A 25404-nucleotide genomic window follows, 5' to 3' on the forward strand; every position below is an offset into this window, starting at 1 on the left:
CCACCATAGTATCTGAGTGCCTCACAGCCATTTAATGGGTTAATCCTTACCACACCCTTGTGAACTTTGGAGGAGGCTAGGTTAACACGTGACTTTCCCAAGGTCACAGAGGGAGTCTGTGGAATTGAACCCAAGTCTCCTTGAGTCACAGGTAAGTTTTTCCTTTGCTGCTGATGGTACCCAACTCCTTGTTGAATGCTTGTCCTCAGGGAACACTCCCAATTCCCTGCTGAATGCTTGTCTTCAGGGAACACTCTCCATAGTTCAAGGCTGTTGGTTTTTGTATCAGGTGGGTTGTGTGTAAGGACTTCTCTAGCTTGATACAATCACTGACTTATCCACCACAACCTGTTTGGATTCTGCCAGGAATTTTGATGAAGTGATCTCCTGCTTTGCCGATCCACCCTCAGAGAGTCCCCTGTTCAGCGAGGCGCGATCCACGCTCTACGAAGAAGAGGACAATAAGGTGAGGCGGATATCTGGTCGCGTCCTTCTGGAGATGCAGCGTGAATGCTTCTGGGACTGACCTCACTGTCTTGTTTTCAGAACGTCCAAGAGGAGCCCATCCACATCCTGAACACCGCCATCCGATGGGCCAGCCACCTTGAGGATGAGGAGCTGGTGCCAGTCTTCAGAACCTTTGCTCAGTCGAAGGTCTTGTGCCTCATACACTATTCTGCTTGTAAACTTGGGGTGCAGCTCCTGTACAACATGCTCACCCGACATACTACAGCTGTCACTTCAGCCCTCCTGGCAGGCCATGTCTAATGCTCTCATTTGCTGAGTTAGTGGTAATGTCTGTCAGAGTTGTCTGTTTTCCTGGGGGTGATGATTTAAAATCCCCTTGGGCACATGAAGGCTTTGCCGGTGATATGATGCTTGGCTCCTGTTTTTTCATACAGAAAAACATCCTTGTTGACTGTGGCCTCCGGAGAATCACATTTTTAATTGTGCAGAAGGTGAGCAGGGAGAGGGCTTTGAGTTGCAGTATCATTTTGGTCACACTTTTAAAGGTACACTCCATGTAGTTTTTAAAGGCTAATAAATGATGGCTAGAGGTTTACAAGCCTGTTACAGACACGAGTAGTATGTGTTAGAGGGATAAAAGAAGGACATCGGTAGAAGGTGTTATGGATGGTTATAAGCAACCTGTTAGCCTCTGTAACAATAGATTGACATATCTATTGTGTTGCTCTTTATATGAGGGTACTCTTAATATAAAATGTGAATGTTATTTTGTCAACTCAATTTTTTGATGGGGTGGGATGGGTTCAAAACAAAGATGTTACAAGTTGCTCTTCCTCTTTTGGGGGAGACTTCACTGTGTTGTGTTTAAATGCCATTTTTGCTAGTACAGGTGAGAATTGCTTGAGTCTACTGTCTGTATTTAATGCCATTGCTGAGTTAATTTTGTTAATGTGTCTTTTTTTCCTTTTGTAGAGCGAATTTCCAAAGTTTTTTACATTTAGAGCAAGAGATGAGGTAAGGCTCATTGTCTGATTCTACTGTTTGATGTCTCTTAAGTCAGCTCTAGAAATAATGAAATTATTCCAAAGTCAAACAGAGGTTTGCTCTCTTCTCTGGCGTGCACTCAGTTTGCAGAAGACCGCATTTATCGGCACTTGGAACCAGCCCTGGCCTTCCAGCTGGAGCTGAATCGGATGCGTAACTTTGACCTGACTGCTGTCCCCTGTGCCAACCACAGGATGCACCTGTATCTAGGAGCTGCCAAAGTGGAAGAGGGCAATGAAGTTACTGACTACAGGTTTTTCATACGAGCCATTATAAGACACTCTGATCTCATCACTAAGGTAAAAGGACTTTGCGTTCCTTTCTGCTGTGACTTGAAATTAACACCATGTTTTTGTTGCTTTGTCCAGACCTGTACAGCTCTCTGGAAGAGTGTTGTTCAGGGAGGGATGGGCCTGTGGTATATTCCTACCCCTTTCTCCGAATAGGCATGTGCCACTTGTTTTTAGACAGTCTGCTGTGGCTGCCAAGAAGGGGACCAGCTGTGAGGATGGTTCTGAGGTGCAGAAACACGTTGGCTAGATGTGGTAGAAACTACTGGCCAGCCATGACACTTTCCATCCCCCATCTTAGTAGTGTCTCGCAAGCGTTGATGAATTTATCTTTACAACCGCTTGCCATCCTCTGGGGAGCCTGAGGCACAGAGATTGAAATAAGTTGCCCATGCTGATGCAGGGCATCTGTGGCTGAGTTGGGGATTGAACCCCAATATCTGTGGTCCTAGTCTAGTGCCTTAGCCCCAAGTCCATCCTTCTGGCCACAACCAGTTGGAGACAGGTTTGAAATAGCCCCTCACCACCAGGTCACTTTCTCTCAGAGATCACCTTTTCCTTCACAAAGCTGCTGAAGCATGAATGGATAGTGTTCAGAAACACCTAGTGGGAAAAGCTATGATTTCTTTGCTGTTATTTTACTCTGGCTTTAAGGACTGCGATCTAGGATAGCTAGGGTGTGGGGCATTTCTGCTTTGGGGGGTGCCCAAACTTTGCCAGTCCGAAGGTTGGCCTGCCAGAAGCTCAGGATTACATGCCCAGTTGTGTCTGTGAAGGAATGTATTGCAGCTCTGCTCCTTTTTAATAGAGGAGGGTGACACACTGAGACTGCAGGTGCCAATGCCGTGCTCTGACCCTGTCACGGCCATGGGCTACACTTCCGTATTACAGCTGGAGGCTAAGGCTGTGCTTTTGCTCGCCAGCCTGATTCGGGCAGGGACAAGCTTCTGTCTTACCTGTGGCGGTATTGCCACTTGCTGTCCATTCCCAGCTCACGTGCTGCCCTGTGCCCTGTTCTAGGAGGCCTCCTTTGAATACCTGCAGAACGAGGGTGAACGGTTACTCCTGGAAGCAATGGATGAGTTGGAAGTGGCCTTCAGCAACACCAGTGTCCGCACTGACTGTAACCATATCTTCCTCAACTTTGTGCCTACTGTCGTCATGGATCCGTCCAAGGTGAGCTTCGTTGAAGTGGAGAACAAGCTTTCTGGGGCAGCAGTCACCTCTTTGGTCTGTATTGGTACAGCGCCTAGCATCCCAGGATCTTGGTCCGTGACCAGGGCTGCAAGGCGCTATGGTAATACAAATCATAACTTTTCTTTTTCACTTCTAATGGGCACTAAAAATGGAACAGCCACATGTTTTCCTGTATGCAAAGTTTTCACCGTGGTAGGTTTGGCTATAGGGGCAGCAATTGGAAGGGATGGGAGATGTTTCTTCCCCCAAGTAGTGACCATCCTGTTGCTGTTCTGTTCTCCCTCCACCCTCTCCCCCATTCCACTCCATTAGCTGTAGGACTCAGACTCCCAACACCTCCATGTGGCTGCGTTGCTGTGTGCTTTGCCTCCTGTTCTAACTGTGCATTCATGGTGGAGGTGCCGTGTGCTGGGGAGATGCTGAGACCGCCAACATAGGAATGAACTAGTATGTTAAACTTAGACCTGCAGGAATGCTCATGTAAAATGGTTGGTGAGTGGTACTGAGTGGCTGCCCACCACTGCCAGGGGATCAGTGGACCCTTGCTTTCTGGGCTGTCAGGAACCGAGAAGCAGGGAGGGAGGGAGAACAAATGGAAGTGTAAGACTGGAAGGGACCTCGATAGGTCATCTAGTCCAGTCCCCTGCATTGAGGCAGGACTACCTGTTATGTAGACCATCCCTGACAGGTGTTGGTCTAACCTGCTGTTAACCTCCAGTTACTGAGATTCCATATCTTGTTTCTCACAACCAGTAACAGGTAACTTGTTTCACACAACCAGTTTTTTTTTTTCCTGTCGGGCAAACACATTTGGCAGCACCAAGTTGCACTCAGCTGGAGGGACTAGGAGGGTGTTGCAGTCATACCGGAGCTCAGAGCAGGGAGGTGGTGGTGCAGGGCCAGGGAAGGGGGATGCCTAGCAGTTTCTCATTGGTACACATTTAAAATGTCGGTGTGTGAAAGCTGAAAAGGATCAGGACAGGGGGAAGATGCTCTTGGGCTTAGACTTGTGCCATGTTACGGCCAAGAGTGTGGTGTTACGTAGTCATGAGACTAATCGGCTTCACTGAATGAAACTATTTGAGATTTGCCTGTTACATCTGCAAGCATTCCCAGGTGCCTGGCGTTTGTGTCCCTAGATTGAGGAGGCTGTCCGCTCCATGGTGATGCGCTACGGCAGCAGGTTGTGGAAACTCCGGGTCCTGCAAGCTGAAGTGAAGATCAACATCCGTTTGACTCCTGTTGGCAAAGCCATTCCTATCCGCCTCTTCCTGACCAATGAGTCCGGCTACTACCTGGATATTAGTCTCTACAAAGAAGTGAATGATCCCAGGACTGGGAATGTGAGTGATTTACACTGGAGCTAGTGCTGAGTGCATTTAAAAAAAAAAAGGCTGAAAGCGTTTTCCTCTCTGCTCAGACTCTCTCTCCCCAGGCTTTCCTTTCACCAGATCTTGTTACCATTGTTGAGCAAGTACAGTTACTCAGTTATGGTAGCATCAGGAGGGATTTCTGCACCTGTTAGGGCTGGAGTCAGTAGTTCCTGTTACGGCGACCAGGGCCTGGGAGCTGTCACTCAAGGTGTTACAATTCCTGAAAATATTGTAACAAGTCTGGGGCCACGGTTGTCATTCAGCTGCACACTCTAGCTACTTGGAACCTCCAAGTGACATCAGGAACGGAACTCTGACCCTCCTGCTCCAAAAGCACCACTTAAGCTAAAAGAGGATTGCTGCCGGCTCTGAGCAGTGTAGGTCTTATAACACATAGTTGCACAGTTCTGATTCCGAGCAGCAGAGGGCAGTGGTGCATGCAGACACTGCTAGTTTTATTACAATACCGTCTGTGACTTCCCCACTCAAGCTGGATACGTTGTTGTTTTATATTGAATCCCGTTATCACTGAAGGTGTAGAGCTGTTGTCATATACTAACTGATCTAACATTTCTAAACCACTCTCCGCACCTCACATCTGAGGGATTGTGCATTAACTTTGTAAAGAACAAGTCACCTGCGTGGGAGGGGAACTGACTCTCGACCTTCCCTTTAGATTATGTTTCACTCCTATGGGGATAAGCAAGGGCTGCAGCATGGTATGCTGATCAACACACCATATGTTACCAAGGACCTGCTCCAATCGAAGCGCTTCCAGGCACAGTCGCTAGGCACTACCTATGTGTATGACTTCCCTGAAATGTTCAAGCAGGTAAGTCCTGCTAAGTAGCCATTGGAAATATTCCCATCATTTCCTTTCCTTTCCTAGTTCCATTTCCAGTTTTCCTGTTTGGGGGGGGAGAGGCCGAGGGGTGAACCCTCTCTACTCCCAACTAGCATAAAAACAGGTTCATTTATGTTAAGTGTTTTCTAAGGAAATCCTCAGCTGATGTACAATTGACACAGCTCTGCTGACTTCAGTGGGGGAATGCCAGCTAAGGAGCTGGACCAGAATGTCCTGTACAACAAGAAACAAAGCTGAGCTGTGTTGTCAATTGTTCTTGTCCCCTCTTTATTTAAATAACTAGAATATCATTAATTGGATGTTCATTTGTGGTGCAGCAGTAGCCGTTGAACCGCTTCAGCACATGCTTTCTGTCTCATGTGGTGTGTGTGTGTTTAATTCTCTTAACTGGTTCTTTTGCAGGCTCTCTTTAAATTGTGGGGCTCTACAGAAATGTACCCCAAAGATGTTCTAACCTACACTGAGTTAGTGTTGGATTCCCAGGGGCAGCTGGTGGAGATGAACAGGATACCTGGAGGAAATGAGGTATGAACAAAATGAGTAGGGAGTAGGTGGGAGACAGTGTAGAGCTGGGGAGGTATGGTGTGGGAGTGGGAAAGACAGAAAACAGAAGGGAAGAGGTGTGGGGGAGAAAGAGAGATGAAGGAGAGAGAAGGAAACAGACACCAAAGGCAACACAGAAAAAGATTCATCGTGATCTGTTATAGGAAGGAAAAGAGAGAGAGAATGGAGTGGAACCAGAGAGAGAGATTAGTTACAGAATAATGAAAGGAAGAGATGTAAGTTGCACTTCTGTCGAACGCATTATGTAGAGAGCTGATTGACCCGTTACAAGTAAATATAATCCCAATAAATGGTGCACAGCAGTTTGTTCCGTTATCTCACAGGTGTGTGGTGACACAGGTGCTTCTCAGTATGACTGAATCCTTAGACTAGTAGGTGTTGGGACAATTTTCCAAGCCCTGCCTATTTCATTGGCTTTTTTTTTTAGTTTGGCTGCATCACTTTCAAGTGGAGCCCTTCTTCCTGCGCTGCAAGATGCTGTGCAGAGTTTGTTGTGTGGCATCTTGGAGGAATGAATTGAATCGCATAAATGGTTAGGGAATCCTGTCTGAGCTGTGACTGACTGTTTCCCAGGTGTTCTAGCCACTTTATCAGAAGCCTGAACTTCTGCAGGTTGAACAAATCAACCTGAGTAACATTTTAAAGTTCGGAGAATGGTGTTGGGAGTAGAAGCTGTGTGTGTATGCAGAGCCATTGATTAATCTGTGACAGAGTGTAGCCTACAACTAGTATTTACTTCCTCTCGAGAAACTTGCCCTTGTGACTTGATATCTCTTTGAGCAGGTTGGGATGGTTGCTTTCAAAATGAAGCTGAAAACCCCTGAGTATCCCAGAGGCCGAGACATCATTGTTATCAGCAATGACATCACCTACAAGATTGGCTCCTTTGGGCCCGAGGAGGATCTGCTCTTCCTGCGAGCTTCACAGCTGGCTCGCTCGGAAGGCATCCCACAGATCTACATTGCAGCAAACAGCGGGGCACGGATAGGGTTTGCAGATGAGATAAAGCACATGTTCCAGGTAGCCTGGGTGGATCCCACGGATCCCTACAAGGTAGGTGCACGTGTCTCACTACAGTGGGGGGGGGGGAAAAAACCCGCTCTGTGAAAGATGCAATTTGGGAATAAGAAGGGTTGAAAGATGCAACAGCAGTCCTGAGATTAAATGGGATTTGATAACATACAGGGTTAATACACAAGTCCAATTGCAGAGCTCTCCTCACGAGCAGGTCCCCCCACCTCCACGTGCCCTCCATCTACATCCTGTCTGCTGGCTGCCACCTTTGGGCTGTGGGATCTGCCTCCAGCCCATCTCTGCGGTGTCTAGTGAACCCACTAACTGGATCAGGAAACCAGAAGGTGGCGCTAAAATGCCCCTCAAAGCAGGACGCAGGAGAAGGGGCAGCCTGAGAATTCAGTGGACTGATTGTAGAGGCTCAGTTGAGTCAGACTGGTCTCTGGGTGGCCGATGGTCAGTTCTGTGCATGTGGTTCGGGGTTCTTTGTGCTGTGCATGGGTCTAAACAGTGGTGAGCTGGAGCCGGTTCGCTCCAGTTCACTAGAACCAGTTGTTAAATTTAGAAGCCCTTTTAGAACTGGTTGTCCTGGGAGGGAGAACTGGTTCTAAAAGGGCTTCTAAATTTAACCACTGGCCAAAAGTGGCGCCTTAGGCGCCACCTCCGTGGGTGCTCCAGGGCTGGAGCACCCACAGGGAAAATTTGGTGGGTGCAGAGCACCCACCGGCAGTTCCCCGTCCCGCGCCTGGCCCCAGCTCACCTCACCTCTACTCCGCCTCCTCCCCTGAACGTGCTGCCCCGCTCTGCTTCTCCCCCCCCCCCCCCCAGGCTTCCCGTAAATCAGCAGTTCGCGCCGGAAGCCTGGGAGGGCTGAGACGCAGGCGGCAGCTTTGCGCTCAGGCCCAGGGAGGTGGAGGTGAGCTGGGGCAGGGGTTGCTAGGAGGGCCGCCGGCGCCGCAGCAGGTAACCCGTGGGGTGGCGGCCAGGCAGGGGAACCGCTCCCCGCCCCAGCTCATCTCCGCCTCTCTGGGCCTGAGCGTGAAGCTGCCACCTGCGTCTCAGCCCTCCCCGGCTTCCCATGCGAACAGCTGATTTGCGGGAAGCCGGGGGGTGGGGTGGAGAAGCGGAGTGGGGTGGCGCATTTAGGGGAGGAGGCGGAGCGGAGGTGAGGTGAGCTGGGGCCGGGCGTGGGGCTGGGCGGGGAGCTGCCGGTGGGTGCTCTGCACCCACCAGATTTTCCCTGTGGGGGCTCCAGCCCCAGAGCACCCAGGGAGTGGGCGCCTAAGGTGCCACTTTTGATGTGATCTGTGGGGGGAGTGGCTGCTCCCCCGCCTCCCTCCCTAGCTACGCTCCCCCGCCCCTAGGAGCCAGAGGGACCTGCTGGATGCTTCCGGGGAGCTGCCCCAGGTAAATACCGCCGGGATTCCCCACTTCGCCTCGGCAGGTTCCTCTGGCTCTTAGGGGCGGAGTGGGTACCCACTACAGTGGCCCATGAGACCCTCCTGCCCGGTTCTGGGGGCAGTCAGGGGACAGGGGAGGGGGGTAGATGGGGCAGGGTCCTGGGGGGGGGCGTCGAGGTCCTGGGGGGCAGGGGTGTGCCACGACCCCCTCGTGGGATGAGGAGGGAACCAGCTGTTAAGATTTTGGCGGCTCATCACTGGGTCTAAAGCTAGGTTTATTCTTTTTGTCTCGCAGTCCAGGCTAAAAAATAACCCTACAGTTAAAATAACAATGGGCAAAATTTTCAAAACTCCCAAAATGACTGAAGTCTTATTGTCCAAAAGCGAGCTTGGTGCCTAAGTTAAGGTGCTTAACTCATTGTAAGCGAATGGGACGTTAGGGCTTAAGAACCCTAAGTAATTTCTATGCTTTGAAAATTTTACCCAATGAATTTAAGGGTTTCTGTTTATTCTCTTAACCACTAGTGGGCATTTGCATACATTTTATTGCAGTTTAGTGATGCTGTATCAGTGTGTTATGTGTAATGAGGTGGTATATCGATATAAAAGTGTGTGTGTATGCATTATAAAATGCATACATTACTGTGGGCTTTAGAAACTTAAATTAGCAAAATACAAGTGCAGCTTTATTCTATATAAGGTAATGAGATTTTTAAACTATCCATCAGTGAAAACTGCACCACAAGCTGCTTATGCTTGTATCGTACCAGACGTTAACTTTTGCAAGTAGCAAGCGCCTGTTGAAAATAGTGTATTTAATGGCTATGCAAGCAGCTTCTTCAGCTAATTCTTTCCCGCTTTATTGGAAGGGGTTCAAGTACTTGTACCTGACGCCACAGGATTACACAAGGATCAGCTCTGTGAACTCTGTGCACTGTGAGCATGTAGAGGAAGGAGGAGAGTCCAGGTGAGTGGGTTTTTATTCAAGTCCCTGCGTACGTCTACACTGTGAGCTGGAGGTGTAAGTTCCCCGCCGAGCTCTGATCAAGCCAGCACACTCACCGTAGCCACTGTGGTGCACGGAGCTAGCTGCCCAGAGCATGTACCCAGTGTCGTGGACTTGTCAGGTGTTTAGATTTATCCCCACCACACCCCTGTGAGACAGTGAAAGTATCGTCCCCTTTCACAGTTGAAGAAACTGCAGCCTAGAGAGGCAAAGTGCCTCACGCTTGGTCACACGGTGTCTCCTGTGCCAGAGTCCCAGGCCTTACCTGCAAGCCCCTTGTGAAAACTAGGTCTTTTGTCTTCTCTGGCTCTGTATTGTCTCTTCTGCTTCCCCACAGGTATGTCCTAACCGATATCATCGGTAAAGATGAAGGGTTCGGTGTGGAGAACCTGAGAGCATCTGGTACCATTGCTGGGGAGTCCTCCATTGCTTATGATGAAATTGTGACCATTAGCATGGTATGGCTTTTGGAATCGTTAGCTGATTTTATGAGCCATTCTCCTTCACTCTTATCCAGCACATGAGGCGCCTGTCGCATTTGCTTCTAAAGCCACACAGGATGAGGCCGCTCAGGGTTGGCCAAGTGAAGTGGAGCCAAATATTTATGAAATCCCCATGAACCAGCTTAGCTGTTGATGTTCAGATGAAGTATGCTAAAGCTGTGAAATGCTTAGGATGTATTTTCTGGCCTAAAATGCCAGTGGTATGCTACATTCAACAGAGTATTGACCAGAACTAGACACTATCAGCTGGAAACCTGAAACCAGAGCGAAACAACAAGGTTATTGTATACAATGTCAGAGTTCAGTCTTCATTAGGTCACTTTGATTGTGGTAATGGCGTATCATTTAGATGAAACAGACTAGCAGCAGCCATTTCATTACCTATCTTCCAGGTTGGTAGAAAAGAATGTAGAGTTCTGTTGATTCTTCCTCATGATTATGTAGCCCTTTTTCGTCAGTAACTTTTGTCTTCCTTGTCTGCACCTCTTAGGTGACGTGTCGTGCCATTGGAATTGGCGCTTACCTGGTGAGGCTAGGGCAGCGAGTGATACAGGTGGAGAATTCCCACATCATCCTCACTGGGGCTAGTGCTTTAAATAAGGTAACGAGGAGTTTAGTGTCACCCATCACTTCTATTTTCCCCTGAAAATTGTCCTTTCCTGTGCTGAATTATCACTCTCCTTTGTAGGAACCAGAAACATTTGCTGTCTCCCACCTGCAAAATTCCATAATGGATACTTAATATTTCACATAGAAAAACTCCACAGTACTCTGGACGTGATAGGTGTTTAAACCAGATGAGTTATTCATGGAATATGTGTAGAAGAGACCAGTAAGGGAATTACAAGTGATTCACAGCATTTGAAGGTCTCTACAAACATTGATGCATACACAACTTGCCTGTGTTTCCTGAGATAGAAAGGTTGAGAGACTTGTTAAGGTCACAGAGCAAGTCATTTTTCAGAGTAACAGCTGTGTAGTCTGTATTCGCAAAAAGAAAAGGAGTACTTGTGGCACCTTAGAGACTAACCAATTTATTTGAGCATAAGCTTTCGTGAGCTACAGCTCACTTCATCGGATGCGTACTGTGGAAAGTGTAGAAGATCTTTTTATACACACAAAGCATGAAAAAATACCTCCCCCCAACCCACTCTTCTGCTGGTAATAGCTTATCTAAAGTGATCACTCTCCTTCCAATGTGTATGATAATCAAGTTGGGCCATTTCCAGCACAAATCCACCCCCCCCCACAAACCCACTCTCCTGTTGGCTCGTTCACCTGCACCTCCACCAATGTGATATATGCCATCATGTGCCAGCAGTGCCCCTCTGCCATATACATTGGTCAAACTGGACAGTCTCTGCGTAAAAGAATAAATGGACACAAATCAGATGTCAAGAATTATAACATTCATAAACCAGTCGGAGAACACTTCAATCTCTCTGGTCACGCGATTACAGACATGAAAGTTGCGATATTACAACAAAAAAACTTCAAAACCAGACTCCAGCAAGAGACTGTTGAATTGGAATTCATTTTCAAATTGGATACAATTAACTTAGGCTTGAATAGAGACTGGGAGTGGCTAAGTCATTATGCAAGGTAACCTATTTCCCCTTGTTTTTTCCTACCACCCCCCCGCACCTCCCCGACCTTCTTGTTAAACCCTGGATTTGTGCTGGAAATGGCCCACCTTGATTATCATACACATTGTAAGGAGAGTGATCACTTTAGATAAGCTATTACCAGCAGGAGAGTGGGGTGGGGGGAGGTATTTTTTCATGCTTTGTGTGTATAAAAAGATCTTCTACACTTTCCACAGTATGCATCCAATGAAGTGAGCTGTAGCTCACGAAAGCTTATGCTCAAATAAATTGGTTAGAGCAAGTCATTGGCAGAGCTGGCATTGACAGAGCCTTGCTCAGTCAGCTAGTTCAGCGTGGCAGGTGTATGAACTTGCAGAGTTACTCCAGCTTAAATTAAGAAGAGATTTTTTTTTTAAACCCATTTAGTTAGACCAATGCAAAAGGTGGTCTGGACACTTTTATTTTACAAAACCAAAGTTTAGCTTAAATCAGTCAAGAATAGGTTTAAACTAAACTAAAATAAGCCACTTTTTAGACCATAATAAGCATGTCTACACACAGGTTTGCACTGGTTTTAACTAAACAGGCACAAGTTTGTGTGTGCATAAGGTCTACAGCTACTTTACTCTAGGGGTGATAATCTTTTCTATTTATAACTTTAACTAGGTCCTGGGGCGTGAGGTCTACACATCCAATAACCAGCTCGGAGGCGTGCAGATCATGCATAATAATGGTGTTTCCCATGTGACTGTCCCAGACGACTTTGAGGGCGTCTACACCATCTTACAGTGGCTTTCGTATATGCCAAAGGTGAGTAGCTCCAACGGGACAGCAATGTGTTGGCTGTGACGTTTTATTTAATGTAATGCCTTGTTTAAAACCAACAAACAAACACCCAACAACTTTTTATAATCCATTTGACGTGCAGAAATTACTTCTGTAGTTGTTTTTGAAGGCGTTTCTGACACCATCTAATGCACTAGAAGCATTGTAGAAAGTAATGTGAAATATTGTCCGTACGGAAGAATAATTATCTGTAAGGAAATTAGTCTGGATTAATGCTTTTTCTGTAACAGCCTAAGTAGCATTTCAGTGGGGTAAAGGGTAAAGTGGGAACAAACATTGTCCAACAGATTTTTATAGTGCTATTTGGTAAAACTGGGTTAGAGATTTTTCTTCTTATAGGACAATCGTAGCCCAGTGCCTGTTACTGCTACAAGTGACCCCATTGAAAGAGAAATTGATTTTGTCCCTTCCAAAGCCCCCTACGACCCCAGATGGATGCTGGCAGGAAGACCACATCCAAGTAAGTAAGGGCGTTCTAACCTAGACCTTCTGCGGAAACTCCATTCTGTCTCCCCATCCTACATTTATTTGTTGCTGTAAAATCCTCCCAGTCCTGTGTATGCAGAATTTTACCACTGTTTGATATAATGTGCACTAGGAGTTTATTGTGAACTGATCAGCAAAATAGCCTTACAGTTACGCACTCTGTTTGATTGCACAGTTGTTAAGGGAACCTGGCAGAGCGGCTTCTTTGATCATGGCACTTTCATAGAGATCATGCAGCCCTGGGCACAGACGGTTGTAGTTGGCAGAGCAAGGTAACAACAAAGCACAGCTGTTAACAGTGTACTCACTAAGAGCCATTTCCTGCCTGGACATGCAGAATCCCACTGAAGTCTGTGCGCCTGTCTGAGTGGTAAATCAGGCAGGAGTAGGCACTAAACTATCTGTATAAAAGGTAGCTGACTGTCAGCCAAGGGTGCTTTTTAACTTGGGGCTGCGTTGTCCCCTCCTGGGGGACTGGCTTTCCTGGGAACGGGTTCTGTGGTGTTCCCCCTACATTGTTCTATTGAGCAGTGGGGAAAGCAAGCCCCCTGGCCTTGCATGGAGACCAGTTGAACTTGTCAGCTTGTTAGAAGTGAAAATTCATCTCTGCTTGAGAAACTGACCTGGTCCCTAAAAAGAAAAGGAGGACTTGTGGCACCTTAGAGACTAACCAATTTATTAGAGCATAAGCTTTCGTGAGCTACAGCTCACTTCATCAGATGCATATCGTGGAAACTGCAGCAGACTTTATATATACACATATATACATATATACCTGGTCCCTGGCTCTCTGCAGGTTGGGAGGGATCCCCATTGGTGTGGTAGCGGTGGAGACCCGGACTGTGGAGATGGCAATACCAGCTGACCCTGCAAACCTGGATTCTGAAGCAAAGGTATGTTGGGAAACCGTTGGGGAGCGTGAATATATGTACAGTGGCAATGCTTCATACTGTAAAGCTAGAAGAAAATCCTGCTCTGGATGACCCTTTTGTGTGGATCTGGCTTCTCCATCCTGCCTCCTCTTTCAGGCGGGTGGAATCAACTACCCTCAGTCCCTTCATTGGTTTTAAACCTTCCAACTACAGAACTTTGTCGACCTACCAGGCTCGTTTGCCAAGAGGGATCTAATCCGAACTGAACACTCCTGCTCGCTCTCTTTCAGATAGTCCAGCAGGCTGGGCAGGTGTGGTTCCCAGATTCAGCTTTTAAAACTGCCCAGGCTATAAGGGACTTCGACCGAGAGCGGCTCCCTCTCTTGATCTTTGCAAACTGGAGGGGATTCTCCGGTGGCATGAAAGGTGATTCGCTCTTCGCTAAACAGGAGTCAGGGAGGAGAGCCGGGTTGTGATCCCACATGACCCTCTGTGGAGTATGGGGATCCTGAGCGAGCTCAGCATGTCCCCTTTATTGCTGCTATTTCCAGGAGTGTGCGGTTCCCCAGGAGCATGCTGACTCTGTGATGCTGTTCCGAGAGTCACCTCCTCCGTAGCTTTCCTGCATGGCGGCTGCTGCAGGGGCGGACGGCTCGGGGGCGGGAGGGCTGCATGAGTGTCACACTGCAGGCTGGGGTGTCTTTGGTTTGGTTTATTTTTTACTGTGGAGGCAGCCCGCTCAGTCTGTCGGGGAGGGAAGTGTGTTGGGTTGCTTACGTGAGAAATCTAGCAGGTTTTATAGGGTCAAACCGCTGGGCATCCTCAACTGGGATGGCTGCAGGGTGGCACCTGGAAGAGGCGGGCACTGTAGAGTAGAGGTGAGTGCAGGGGTCCAGAGAAGGGACAGGGAGTGAAGTATTAAACCTGGCGCTTCTCCCTGGCATGTGTCCCCAACCCACAGCTTGTCCCTGTAGCTCCGCAGAGCAGAGGGCGTTACCAGAAATGATTGATAACATAAAGGTCTTGGTTTTCAGACATGTACGATCAGGTGCTGAAGTTCGGTGCGTACATTGTTGATAGCCTCAGGCAGTTTAAACAGCCTGTTCTTGTCTACATCCCCCCACATGCCGAGCTAAGAGGAGGGTCCTGGGTAGTAATTGATCCAACAATCAACCCTGTGTACATGGAGCTTTATGCAGACAAGGAGAGCAGGTAGGTAATATCTTTCTCAGAGTTTTTGGGGGGTCTCCTGTTCTGGTACTTCCCTTGTAACTTTCTACTGTTCTAGGCATTCTTCCATAGCCTTTGGCTTAAGTTTCTCCTCAGTCCATCCATGCTTTTTTAAGGGTTGGACAAGGATGATGAGCCCAAAACCATCAGAGCGATCTAGATTGCTTAGTAAACTGGAACAAGCAAATGACATGTGTTTTAATACAGCTGAGCTAAATGTAACTGTGTACATCTGGGAACAAAGAATGTAGCTTCTACTTACAGGATGGGGCACTCGATCCTGGGAAGCAGCAACTGAAAACATGTGGGGGTTGTGGTAGGTCATCAAATGAACCTGAGCTTCTAGTGCAATGCTTTGGCCAAAAGGGGTAATGTGATCATGGGGTGAGTAAACGGGAACCTTGAGAAGGAGCAGAGAGGTTATTTGATCTCTGTATTTGGCACTGGTGTGACCACTGTGGAATCCTATGTCCAGTTCTGGAGTCCACACTTCAATAAGGGTGTTGATAAACTGGAGAGAGTTCGAAGACCAATAATAATGATTAAAGGATTAGAAAACATGCCTTATAGTGCTAGGAGCTCAATCTATTCAGTTTAACAAAGAGAAGGTTAAGGGGTAACTTGATCACAGTCTATAAGTATCTACGTGGGGAACAGATATTTAATAATGGGCTCTTCCATCTAGCAGAGAAAGGTATAACATGATCCAATGGCTGGAAGTTGAAGCTAGACAACTTCAGGCTGGAAATAAGGGGTACATTTTTAACAGTGAGGGTAATTAACCATTGGAACAATTTTACGAAGGGTCGTGGTGGATTCTCCAATCCTGACTATTTTTAAATCATGACCAGATGTTTTTCTAAAAGTTCTGCTCTGGGAATTATTTGGGGGCAGGTCTCTGGCCCGTGCTATGCAGGAGGTCAGACTAGATGATTACAGTGGTCCCTTCTGGCCTTGGAATCTGAGAGTCTATGAAAATGTGACCTTCCTTTTCCTGTGCTCGTAAAGTGCGTGTATTCTCCATGCCATGTGCCTGGGCCTTTGAATGATGTTCTTTTCACTGATAAAACCTTCCCAACAGCCCATGGAGGTGGAGGAGAAAACTAAACTGCACTTGGGAAAAGAGACACATTTCTTCTTTATACAGTGTAGCTATAGCCATGACAGTCCCAGGATATAGGAGAGACAAGGTGTTTACTGGACCAACTGAACCAGCCCTGAAGAAGAACTCTGGGTGGCTCAAAAGCTTCTCTCTCTCACCAACAGAAGTTGGTCCGATAGAAGATATCACCTCACCCACATTTCTGCCTCACTTTCAAGCAGGGCAGTCGTCATGAATGCAATTATTGTGAAAAGTCTGAACAATACCTATCTAGTGTCCTATTTAAAACTATACTACTACAACTCTGTAACTGTGATCTGCTCAGATCTTCCAAGTACCAGGAGAGAACCTGCATTATTATTGGAAATAATACATATAGAACACCCCAAAATGTACGGCACGTTATAGAGGAAATACAAGCCCCTTATGTGATTCCTTTATGAGTTCATAGACTCATTTGCAGCGGTCTCATTAACAGTTGAGATTTGTTAACCGGCCAAACTCATGAGCCAACAGCTACAAATTGTTGGACTCTCACAGCACAATTTGCTGGATATTCTACATAACAGGTCCTCCAACAATATACATTGCTGAGCTAAATATATTTATTATTTTTAATGTCCCTCCTTTTATCTTCGTGAATACTTGGTGATAACTATTGAATGTAGGGGCAAATAGTAGAAAATGCTAGAAAGAGAAAACTGCAGAAAGCTCAGATTTGGGAAGGGAAACCCTTGCAGATTTCCTATGTCTTTGCTCTTAATCCTTGAATTTAAACACCCTCTGTACTGTAACAATAAGAACAACACTTCTGCTGAAAATAATGTAAAACTGGAAAGTCTTCCCAGAATGTATTTTCCCCATATAGACATCTCCACTGTACCAAACTTGACATCACAAAACCTCCGTGCTTTCTAGGGGAGGCATTTTAGAGGCTGAAGGAACAGTGGAAATTAAATTCAGAAGGAAGGATTTGATAAAGACTATGAGAAGAATCGATTCAGTCTATGCCAGACTTGTTGAACAGCTGGGTAAGAAGAGAATTTGTTTCCCCCTTCCCCTTTAGTTCCAGTTTACGTTGCTCCCTTAAAGCATGAGGCATGAACTCTGGAGATGGGTAAATAATGGTGCTGCTGTGACCATCTGGGAAATCCTGTTTAGGTGCCAGTGGAGGTTTCTTTTGACAGTGAATCCTGGACAGTGACTGACCTGATTGGGGCCACTCCGTACTATTTAAATATAAATTAATACTAATCTCTCTAAGGGGTTGTGTTCATAGTGCCTTGTCTATGTTTTTCACCCCATTCACACGCGCCCTCAGAGAACAATCATCAGTTCTACAAATGTTATTTCTTCTAAGTTACTTTTTGTTTCTAAGACCTTAGGAAACTATAAAGATGCTAGTTAGTCTCTAAGGTGCCACAAGTACTCCTTTTCTTTTTGTGAATACAGACTAACACAGCTGCTACTCTGAAACCTATAAAGATGCTGTATGTCAAACTCAAGCACTCACATGGTCTGTTTAGGCAGAGCTTTAGCTTGGAAACTCCTTGGGACAGAGACAGTGCCTTATTTTTCTGTAGAGTGCCATGCACATTTGTGGCAGTGTATAAACTACAAACTCCCATTTAAGGTCACTAGTACCGTAGTTAAGTCCATGGGTTTTCGGTTTTCGTTTTTTTTAAAGGAGAATTGTTAACCCTTTCTTGGTTGTTCCTAGTTTAAAATTTGCTGCTCTCTTACTGCCTGGCTTGCAGGTAACTGAACTCAAATCTAGACTGACGCATGCTTTGTTTCCTGGAATAACAGGTACCCCAGAACTCCTAGAAGAGGATCACAGAGAGCTGGAGAAGCAGCTGAAAGCTCGGGAAGAGCTCATGTTACCTATCTTCCACCAGGTGGCAGTGCAGTTTGCTGACCTTCACGACACGCCAGGAAGAATGCACGAGAAGGGCGTTATTACAGTTAAGCGACAGCGCTTTGCTTTCAGCTTTCATTGTGCCGATATTGGGGAAATGTAACAACCCTGATGATTCACCGTTAGAAAACCTGGTCAAGGCATTTTAAAGAAAAAAATCTCATTACTGTAGAGGGCAGTGCTCGGGCTGGTGTGGGTGAGACCCTCTCCTGTCATGTCATGGGATGGGCAGGAGCATGGGAGTAGATTGCTGCTGCGTGACATGACATTTCTGACTTGGTATTTCTCTCTGAGGCCCCAGTCTCTGCAACTCCTAATGCAGGAGTGAACCCTGCTGCACCCACCTAGAACCCCATTGGCTCCAGTGTCTGGCTCCGTTAGAATGCTGTGCTATGTGGAAAGAAATTGTGATCGGAGTTGCATTGTGCTGCTGGAGAGAGTCTTGCTGTCTCTGCAGGGTTTGAACAGCAGAGGTGTTACCTCTGATTCTGATGCTACTTTTCAGAAGGGCAGCATGTCTGTAAGCAGGGGGAAGTCACAATGGGGGAATCTCTCTGGAGATGCAGATTGCAAGGATACACTCTGCCCCTCCCAAATATTTGTCCAGACAAATGGAGTGTACCAGGATCCTGAACTTCAGCTATTTCCTCCTCTCCGCCATCCCCAAAGCATTTCCTTTGCAAGCCTGAATTTTGAACTCTCTTCCCTCCGTCACCCCAGGATATCCTTGAGTGGAAGAATGCCCGCACATTCTTATACTGGCGTCTGCGGCGCCTCCTCTTGGAGGAAGCAGTGAAAACGGAGATTCTGAATGCGGACAGTGAGCTCAGCAACATTCACATCCAGTCCATGCTGCGCCGCTGGTTCATGGAGACGGAAGGAGCTGTGAAGGTATCTCTTCATCTTGGCTATTTCAGGTTCTCATGTTACTGATTTGCAGTCTGTTTCCTCAGTGTAGCCAGTACTGTCCAACGACAGCCTGCCGTGCTTCCCCACACGTGCACATGCTCCATTGACTTCCTGAGTTTGGTTGAAACATGTGACCAGAGTTGCTGTTCCATAGCTTGAGTGTAACGTTCCTGCCATGGTGCGTGGCCACTGAAATCCAAGCACAGTCTCTTCGGATCAGGTGGCTTACACTGGATGCGAGGGATCATCAAACTTAAACAAAACTGTGCAAAAAAAGAAGTCATATGGTTGATCTCTTTATCTTGAAGCAGTGTCTCTCAGTGGAGAAAGAAGAGATTGCATGCCCGTGCCTTCAAGCTTCTTTGTTGTATTTTTTATCTTTAGATAAAAATTCTCTAAATCATGACTTATCAACTTTAAGTTAATGACAGTTGTGGCTGTTACTATCCTGTAAGTCTGATTTTTGTCCCTTGTAAAATAATAGAACCAATACAAAGAGAAATAGAACCACTAACCATCTAGGGAAAGACAGAACCCTAAGCAGTCAACTACATGAGTTTCAGAATAAGTTTCACTAAACAAACTCAAGTGCTTAATGAAATGATGGAATTAGTAGGTGGAGGGAATGTGAGATACTTTCGATGTAAGATTCAGGGATATTCAATTTTGAATAAAGGAGTTGATTGGAACCTCACAAAGTTTTACTCCCCCAATTGAATTTGTTTGGCCTTAGCTATGAACACTGTCATGCGGACTGACAACTGGGTGTCTGACCCAGAGTAAAGAGTAATCTGTGGAGCTGAGGGAGGGGTCTAGTGATGTATTTCTGGGATCTGTGTTTAGCTCAGGTTTTACTTAACATCTTCCTTAATGATCAGGAAGAGGGAATGTGGAGCATGTTCATGAAATTCACTGAGAAGAGAGGAGTTGCAAATACCAGTAAGGATGGGAGGTGAGGGGGTTACAGAACCATCGAAAGAGAATAGGAAAAGTGGGGAAATAAATTAATAAGAAACCAAGAATCAATTGAAAAACTGCAAACCAATACATCTGGGAGGGAGGAAACTAGCCCAGATGTCTGGGTGGGGATATTAAATGGGAGGAAGAAACCTGACAGAACAGTAATGCTCGGGGGAGTGGGAGGGAATCTTTGGGAGAGGGAGTAGAATTATGCAAATGATGCATTGCATATTCACCTACTATGCAAATTAAGGCATCACATCGTTTGCATAACTGGTTCAGCTTTCTGGACCTGCATGGGCCTTAAAAGATATGTGAGGGTAAGATCTGTTGGTATGAAGAATAGTGTCCCAGAGAAGGTTGTATGTCCTGGGATATTCTAAAACTGGATTTGACAGTACAATCAGGAGTAATCCTGCACTGGAAAGAAGGTGGATTAGATGACTTTGTAGGACCCCTCTCTCTCCCAGGAGTATGTGAAGATGCTCTTGTTGTTTTCTCTAGGGCTATCTCTGGGACAATAACCAGGTGGTGGTGGAATGGCTGGAGAAACACTTGAAAGAAGAGGAGGGTTCCCGATCAGCCATTCGAGAAAACATCAAATATCTGAAACGGGATTACACCCTCAGACATATCCGGGCGTGAGTACATGGGGTGCTCTGGCCTCTTACTGGAGGAAGCTGGGTGTTGCTCAGTTTAAAGTAACTGAGTAGTATGTCTCCTGGGTATAAATGGCCACAATAGATGATTTCATCAAACCACAGTTTGAGTATAGTGTATAGATTATAAGATCTTTAGAGCAGAAGCTATCTTCCTGTGTGTTGTGTACAATGCCCAGTTCTCTGCCAGCAATTAAATGATGCCACCCTCCTCCTTTCCTTCTTTTGTCCACTGTAGCTTGGTTCAAGCAAACCCAGAGGTGGCCTTGGACTGCATGATTCACATGAGTCAGCACATCACCCGTGCACAGAGGGCCCAGATCACTCATCTCTTATCTACCATGGATAACGCCCCCCCTTCTTGACAGAGAGGCCACAGGTGGGGGTTCCAGGAGCAATCACTATAGACAAGGAAGTGCACAGAGAGAAACCACTCCTTTGAGACCAGATGTCTTCTTGCCTGCGTGTATTCGACCCTAGTGTTGAAGCCTTAGACTCTACTGATGTCTCTCAATAAATGATGCATTTATTGCATTTTCTACCATGAAAATAGCCTTTCTGTGAACACCATGTTCATCCTGGACTTGTGGGGACAATTAAAAAAACAAATCCATTACAGTGGCATTTTTGTGGGATTTAAATTCAACCCAAATTGACTTCGGGAGCCTTGTCTCTAGCACAAAGCCGGTAGGGATGGGCCCCAGGGTAATTTTATAACTGAAATTAAAATCCTTTTTTTTTTTTTATTGTAAACCCAGTTCTTAACCATACAACGTTGAGATACATTTCATTAGAATGAATGGAGCTGGGAGTAGAACTCAAACTCTGTATAATAGCCGGAAAGAGAAATATTTTTGTACTAATGTTTATTGTTGCTGACCATCTGCCAGCATAAGAAGAAAATGTTATTTTTAATGAACAAGAGAAAACTGTGTTTTGGAAAAACATTCACACTAACCACAAGAAAACCATTGGAGAGCCTCATCATTCTCCTGCTATGGCAGTGTTTAGTAGAGCTGATTATGAAATAGTTCTTGGAGCATGGTCAGGGATTCCAGGGAAGGTTTCGACAGAGCCATACATTTCAACCTGTCTTTCATTTTATTTGTGGTCAGGACACCAAGTTTGCAGCTGTTAACACAATTTTTGGTGCAGGATTTGTTAGAGTGCAGTTCTAACAAGGGAATGAAAAGGGGCATTTGAATTTTCCATCTCTTCTTTAATTGGTGTCCCCTTCCATTTCATATTGGAATTCTTTGGAATTATTCCAGGGTCTGCACCTGCATCCCGACCCACCCATGTACACTCTATTTGGAGTGGGAAGGGAAAGCACATGTGGACCTGACCTTGTCAGTGGTTAACCTGACCTGATGAATTAGGGTAACGTATCACACACTTCAAACTATTTAGTTTAGTAAAAGCAATGATTTAGCTCTTACTGTGCCTTGTTCTATTGGGTAGCATTTAACAAACCCATTTGCCTAATGTAACTGCAGAATAATGGTGATCCAGCCTTTTGCCATTTTAAAAATAAATCCTCAGGTCCAATATATCCTTCGACTGGGTTGCATAACCTCATGACAATATACGTACCATGTCTCACAGTAATCTTTAATTATAAGAATAAAATATGGCCTTATGGGAATAGAATTGGTTACTTAGTTTAAATACAGTGTTAAAGCCATTATTTGGCAATGTTACAGATCCCGTCAGTTGATTTTAAACCAAATAATGACAAAACCAAAGAGACGCACAGGACAGTTACGCACACAGTGGGCTAGGGAATGTGTTGAAACAACTTACTATATGCAATGCCAGTGGTGAGGTTTTTCCAAAGAATGTATTGTGTATTTTATTGAGAATTGGGCTGCAGGAGAGACTTTAAAAGCTCCTTGATTTGAAAGGTGTTACACGTGCATGAGTTTTGTCAGAGAGAGGAGGATGTGTTGTTAACAAAACTCACTGTATGGAAGGAGGATTGGAAAATCCAGCCCAAGTGCTCCAAATAAAATGACCACATTTTTCAGGGAGGATTCTGTGACTTCTTTTTCTTTGCCTTTACTAAATGCAGAGGTTCTATGACCTGTATCATCTCATTGCATTAAATGCGCAGAGCAGAAACACCTTCCAGCAAGTGGCATGGAGCTCGCTTTCCTGGAGCAATGTGTTCATTCACAAACCCCTGCTCTGCCATGAGTGAACTGTGCCAAGTTGATTACCATTACGGTTTCCAGCGGCTGCTGTTATAGTGCGGAAATGCCCGGTTGTGGTTCTTTCTAACCCAGTTGTGGTAGTGAGGGGTGGGGAAGGAAGGGTGCTACAGCCAAGTTGTCTGTCGTGTAACTGTGGGATTTTTTCTTTTTCCCCTTTCCTACCTGGGTGGATTGGGGATTTTGCAGGAACATCATTTGATGATGCATGGCCTGGGGACTGCACTGCAACACTTGTGCACGAACTGAGCAGGTTTTTTGAAAAAAAAAAAAAGGGAATTCTGGGATAGCTTGGGTGGGGGTAGACCAAAGAGTAAATGATTCTTTTAGATTATTCTGTACGTAACCTATGAGAATGAAGACTTCTGCTATTAAACTAGCTATAGTTCCGGTAATCTTACAAAATAAAATCTCTTAAAACATGAATATTTGCAAAGCCCATGTATGATGGAACGCTCTCCACTGCACCAAATTTAGGGATGAACTCTCTTCCATCATCACAGTTGCAATGTCAAAGCCTATTTAAAACCAGTGAAAGCCAATAGCATACGTTATGTGCACACTGGGTGATACTTTATTGTGGCGGCTCGGCTAGTTACCCTCAGCAACCCTCTGTCTTTTAATGGAAACTGAATACTATTTGGATGAAATATGTCTGGAATTTTCGAAGATGTTTAAAGGAGTTGGACGCCCAACTCGCACTGAAATGGAAGTTTAGCTCCATCGTATTTTCCCGGTAAATAGCACTGCACTGGTTTTCACCACAAAGCTGCTGAGTTGTGCAGCTGGTTTCACGAGAGAGCACATTTGTACAGGCTTAGAGCTTGGGATGAGATCAACGTTTCAAGCTTCAGGCTGAACGTAATGGCTTTTCTTGGCTTAGTTTTCAGCTTCTGAAATTTTGTTTAAATGTAACCCTTAGTGTAGGGGAAGCCTGTGTAATTGAGGCAGAATTATGAAACCCTGTGTACGCTTGTTTGGAGCATTCATTTAGGGCTAAGCCCTGCAATCCTTACTCAGGTTAAACTCTCTTTGATTTCAGTGCCTGGAGAGCAAGAGGCCTAACTATAGCACCGGCACCAGTTAGTAGGAGTATGTTTGAAAAGACTTGTAGGGAAATGTAGGGTGCATAGGCCCTTTGCTGGATAGAAAACTTGCTGCTGTCAAAACGGCTGCAGAGAACACCAGAGTGACGTTCAGCAGTGTCCTCTGATGAACCGTCTGGAGAAAGGACTAGGTGGTGACCAGACCTTGGGTAAGTAACATGGCAACAGTGGTCTGTGTGATGCTCTGCAGCAATTAAACATAAACACTGTTTCCCCCCACCCCCTGCCCCAATCCAAAACCTTCCTTGTCACTTACTAACCCTGGGGCATCTGTCCGATACAGCATTTGATTTGCAGGGAAGTTCTGATGTCTTCCAGGTGGATCGGCTAAGGTACAGGGAGGTGAAGAGGTAGCTAAGGTTGGAGCCTGACTGGCCTTTCAGGAATGTGAACCCAGTTCCATCATCTTCTCAGGAGCCATTTTGCTGGAATGTCGGGCAGCCAGTGACACTTGAGGAGCGGGGTGAGGCAGTGACTTTCACACAGGCCCCCGAAGAGTTGTCCAGTGGTGGTAACGTTCAGGCCCTTCCAATTTAACCTGATTTCAACAGCTCATCTTTTTAAGATCTGTTTTCATACACAGTGGATTGCGGGACTTCTTCTGTGAGAAGTGGAACTACACAAAAACCAGTGACTGCAGGTGAGTTTAGATTCAAAGATTCTCCGCAAGTGGGCTGTGGAGGGAAGTACACGATACGCCTTTTAAAAGTGTTCTCAAGGGAGGTTTGAACTGGGGGGGGTGAGGGGAGGGGAGGAAAAGGCAATAGATTTACATCTATTTCTATTTCAGGAAAATTCTAAATAGGATCAACTGTTAGCCTGTTTTGTAATGCTACTGTTTGAAGAGAGCAAGCGACTAGGAGCCAGGACTCCTGGCTCCTATTCCTGGATCTGCAGAAATGGCTTGCTGAATAACCTACAACAAGCTGCTCAGCTCTCTGCGTCACTCTCTTCCGAGCTGTAAAATGGGAGTGATTCCGATGTATGTCATGGTGGATTTCAAGGCGTAGTATTATGTTTGACGTTTGATGAAAGGTGCTGTATAGAAGTAAACTGTTTTAATTTGAGTCAATAGTAGAAATGAGGGACACAACTGTTTTCCTATAGTGGTGGGCTCTTTAGATAATGTATAGTCTCATGTTTAAGAGAAGTTTCTAGTCATTTGCAGCAAACTTAGACAGTATATCAAGGATCAACATTTTCTGAACTTACTGCATTATTAAATCAGATAAAACCATTCTCCACCATGTAATATTCAGATAGCAATTTCCAGGCCGTTGCTTTTTAACACTTAGTTGCAAAATACCCTTTGAACTTGGCTTTATGTACACCAGACTAATTTTAACACAGTACGTCTAGAATAACCCAGGGTGTTAGCACTAAAAAATATTTATTAAAAAATTAAAACATCTTAAATGATACCACTCACATCAAATGATCGATGTTCACATTATTTTGTTTTCTAAATGGGACTTGATTAAACAATAAATTATGACATGGAGCATCATGCCACTTTAGAAGAGGTTATTACGTATGTGCATATTTGAAAAGATATATATGCATAAGACATTATCACATCTCATTTTCAAAATGTTGATTTTCAACAAGAAAGTACCACTGAACATTTCAGTGGGATAAGAACCTGCATTCTACATCTTCCCAGAGTATCAGTATGTAGAATTTAGCAAAGTTTGACTGTTTTATTTTATTCTTATTTTTCAGTATACAGATTTAAACTAATGGGGCCTTTTTCTGCTTCAAAACATTCTTAGTCATAATTTAGTGTAGGGAAGAGT

At 45.5% G+C, this 25404-nt stretch overlaps 1 protein-coding gene across 8 annotated transcripts in view; it reads left to right on the plus strand.

The window, feature by feature from the left end:
- The window catches only part of ACACB (acetyl-CoA carboxylase beta), an 80503-nt gene extending 58183 nt beyond the window's left edge, over positions 1-22320 (plus strand). For 3 of the 8 annotated variants that reach the window (XM_073313681.1, XM_073313685.1, XM_073313683.1), the window contains 24 exons: positions 367-466; positions 547-654; positions 903-959; positions 1441-1482; positions 1596-1811; positions 2823-2978; positions 4139-4342; positions 5049-5204; positions 5640-5762; positions 6585-6854; positions 9085-9182; positions 9559-9679; positions 10215-10325; positions 11977-12120; positions 12496-12616; positions 12818-12914; positions 13439-13535; positions 13805-13940; positions 14549-14726; positions 16765-16877; positions 17656-17810; positions 18485-18655; positions 20138-20274; positions 20531-22320. In XM_073313681.1, coding sequence (XP_073169782.1) covers positions 367-466; positions 547-654; positions 903-959; positions 1441-1482; positions 1596-1811; positions 2823-2978; positions 4139-4342; positions 5049-5204; positions 5640-5762; positions 6585-6854; positions 9085-9182; positions 9559-9679; positions 10215-10325; positions 11977-12120; positions 12496-12616; positions 12818-12914; positions 13439-13535; positions 13805-13940; positions 14549-14726; positions 16765-16877; positions 17656-17810; positions 18485-18655; positions 20138-20274; positions 20531-20657 — 3238 coding nt within the window. In that variant the 3' untranslated portion in view covers positions 20658-22320. Of the gene's footprint in view, positions 1-366; positions 467-546; positions 655-902; positions 960-1440; positions 1483-1564; positions 1812-2822; positions 2979-4138; positions 4343-5048; positions 5205-5639; positions 5763-6584; positions 6855-9084; positions 9183-9558; positions 9680-10214; positions 10326-11976; positions 12121-12495; positions 12617-12817; positions 12915-13438; positions 13536-13804; positions 13941-14548; positions 14727-16764; positions 16878-17655; positions 17811-18484; positions 18656-20137; positions 20275-20530 lie in introns of those variants that run through there. The other 5 variants (XM_073313682.1, XR_012155175.1, XM_073313686.1 and 2 more) reach the window with 5 other exon arrangements.
- Positions 22321-25404: the final 3084 nt, after the last annotated feature.

The sequence above is a fragment of the Lepidochelys kempii genome, chromosome 15, assembly GCF_965140265.1.
Source record: "Lepidochelys kempii isolate rLepKem1 chromosome 15, rLepKem1.hap2, whole genome shotgun sequence".
NCBI classification, from domain to species: Eukaryota; Metazoa; Chordata; order Testudines; family Cheloniidae; genus Lepidochelys; species Lepidochelys kempii.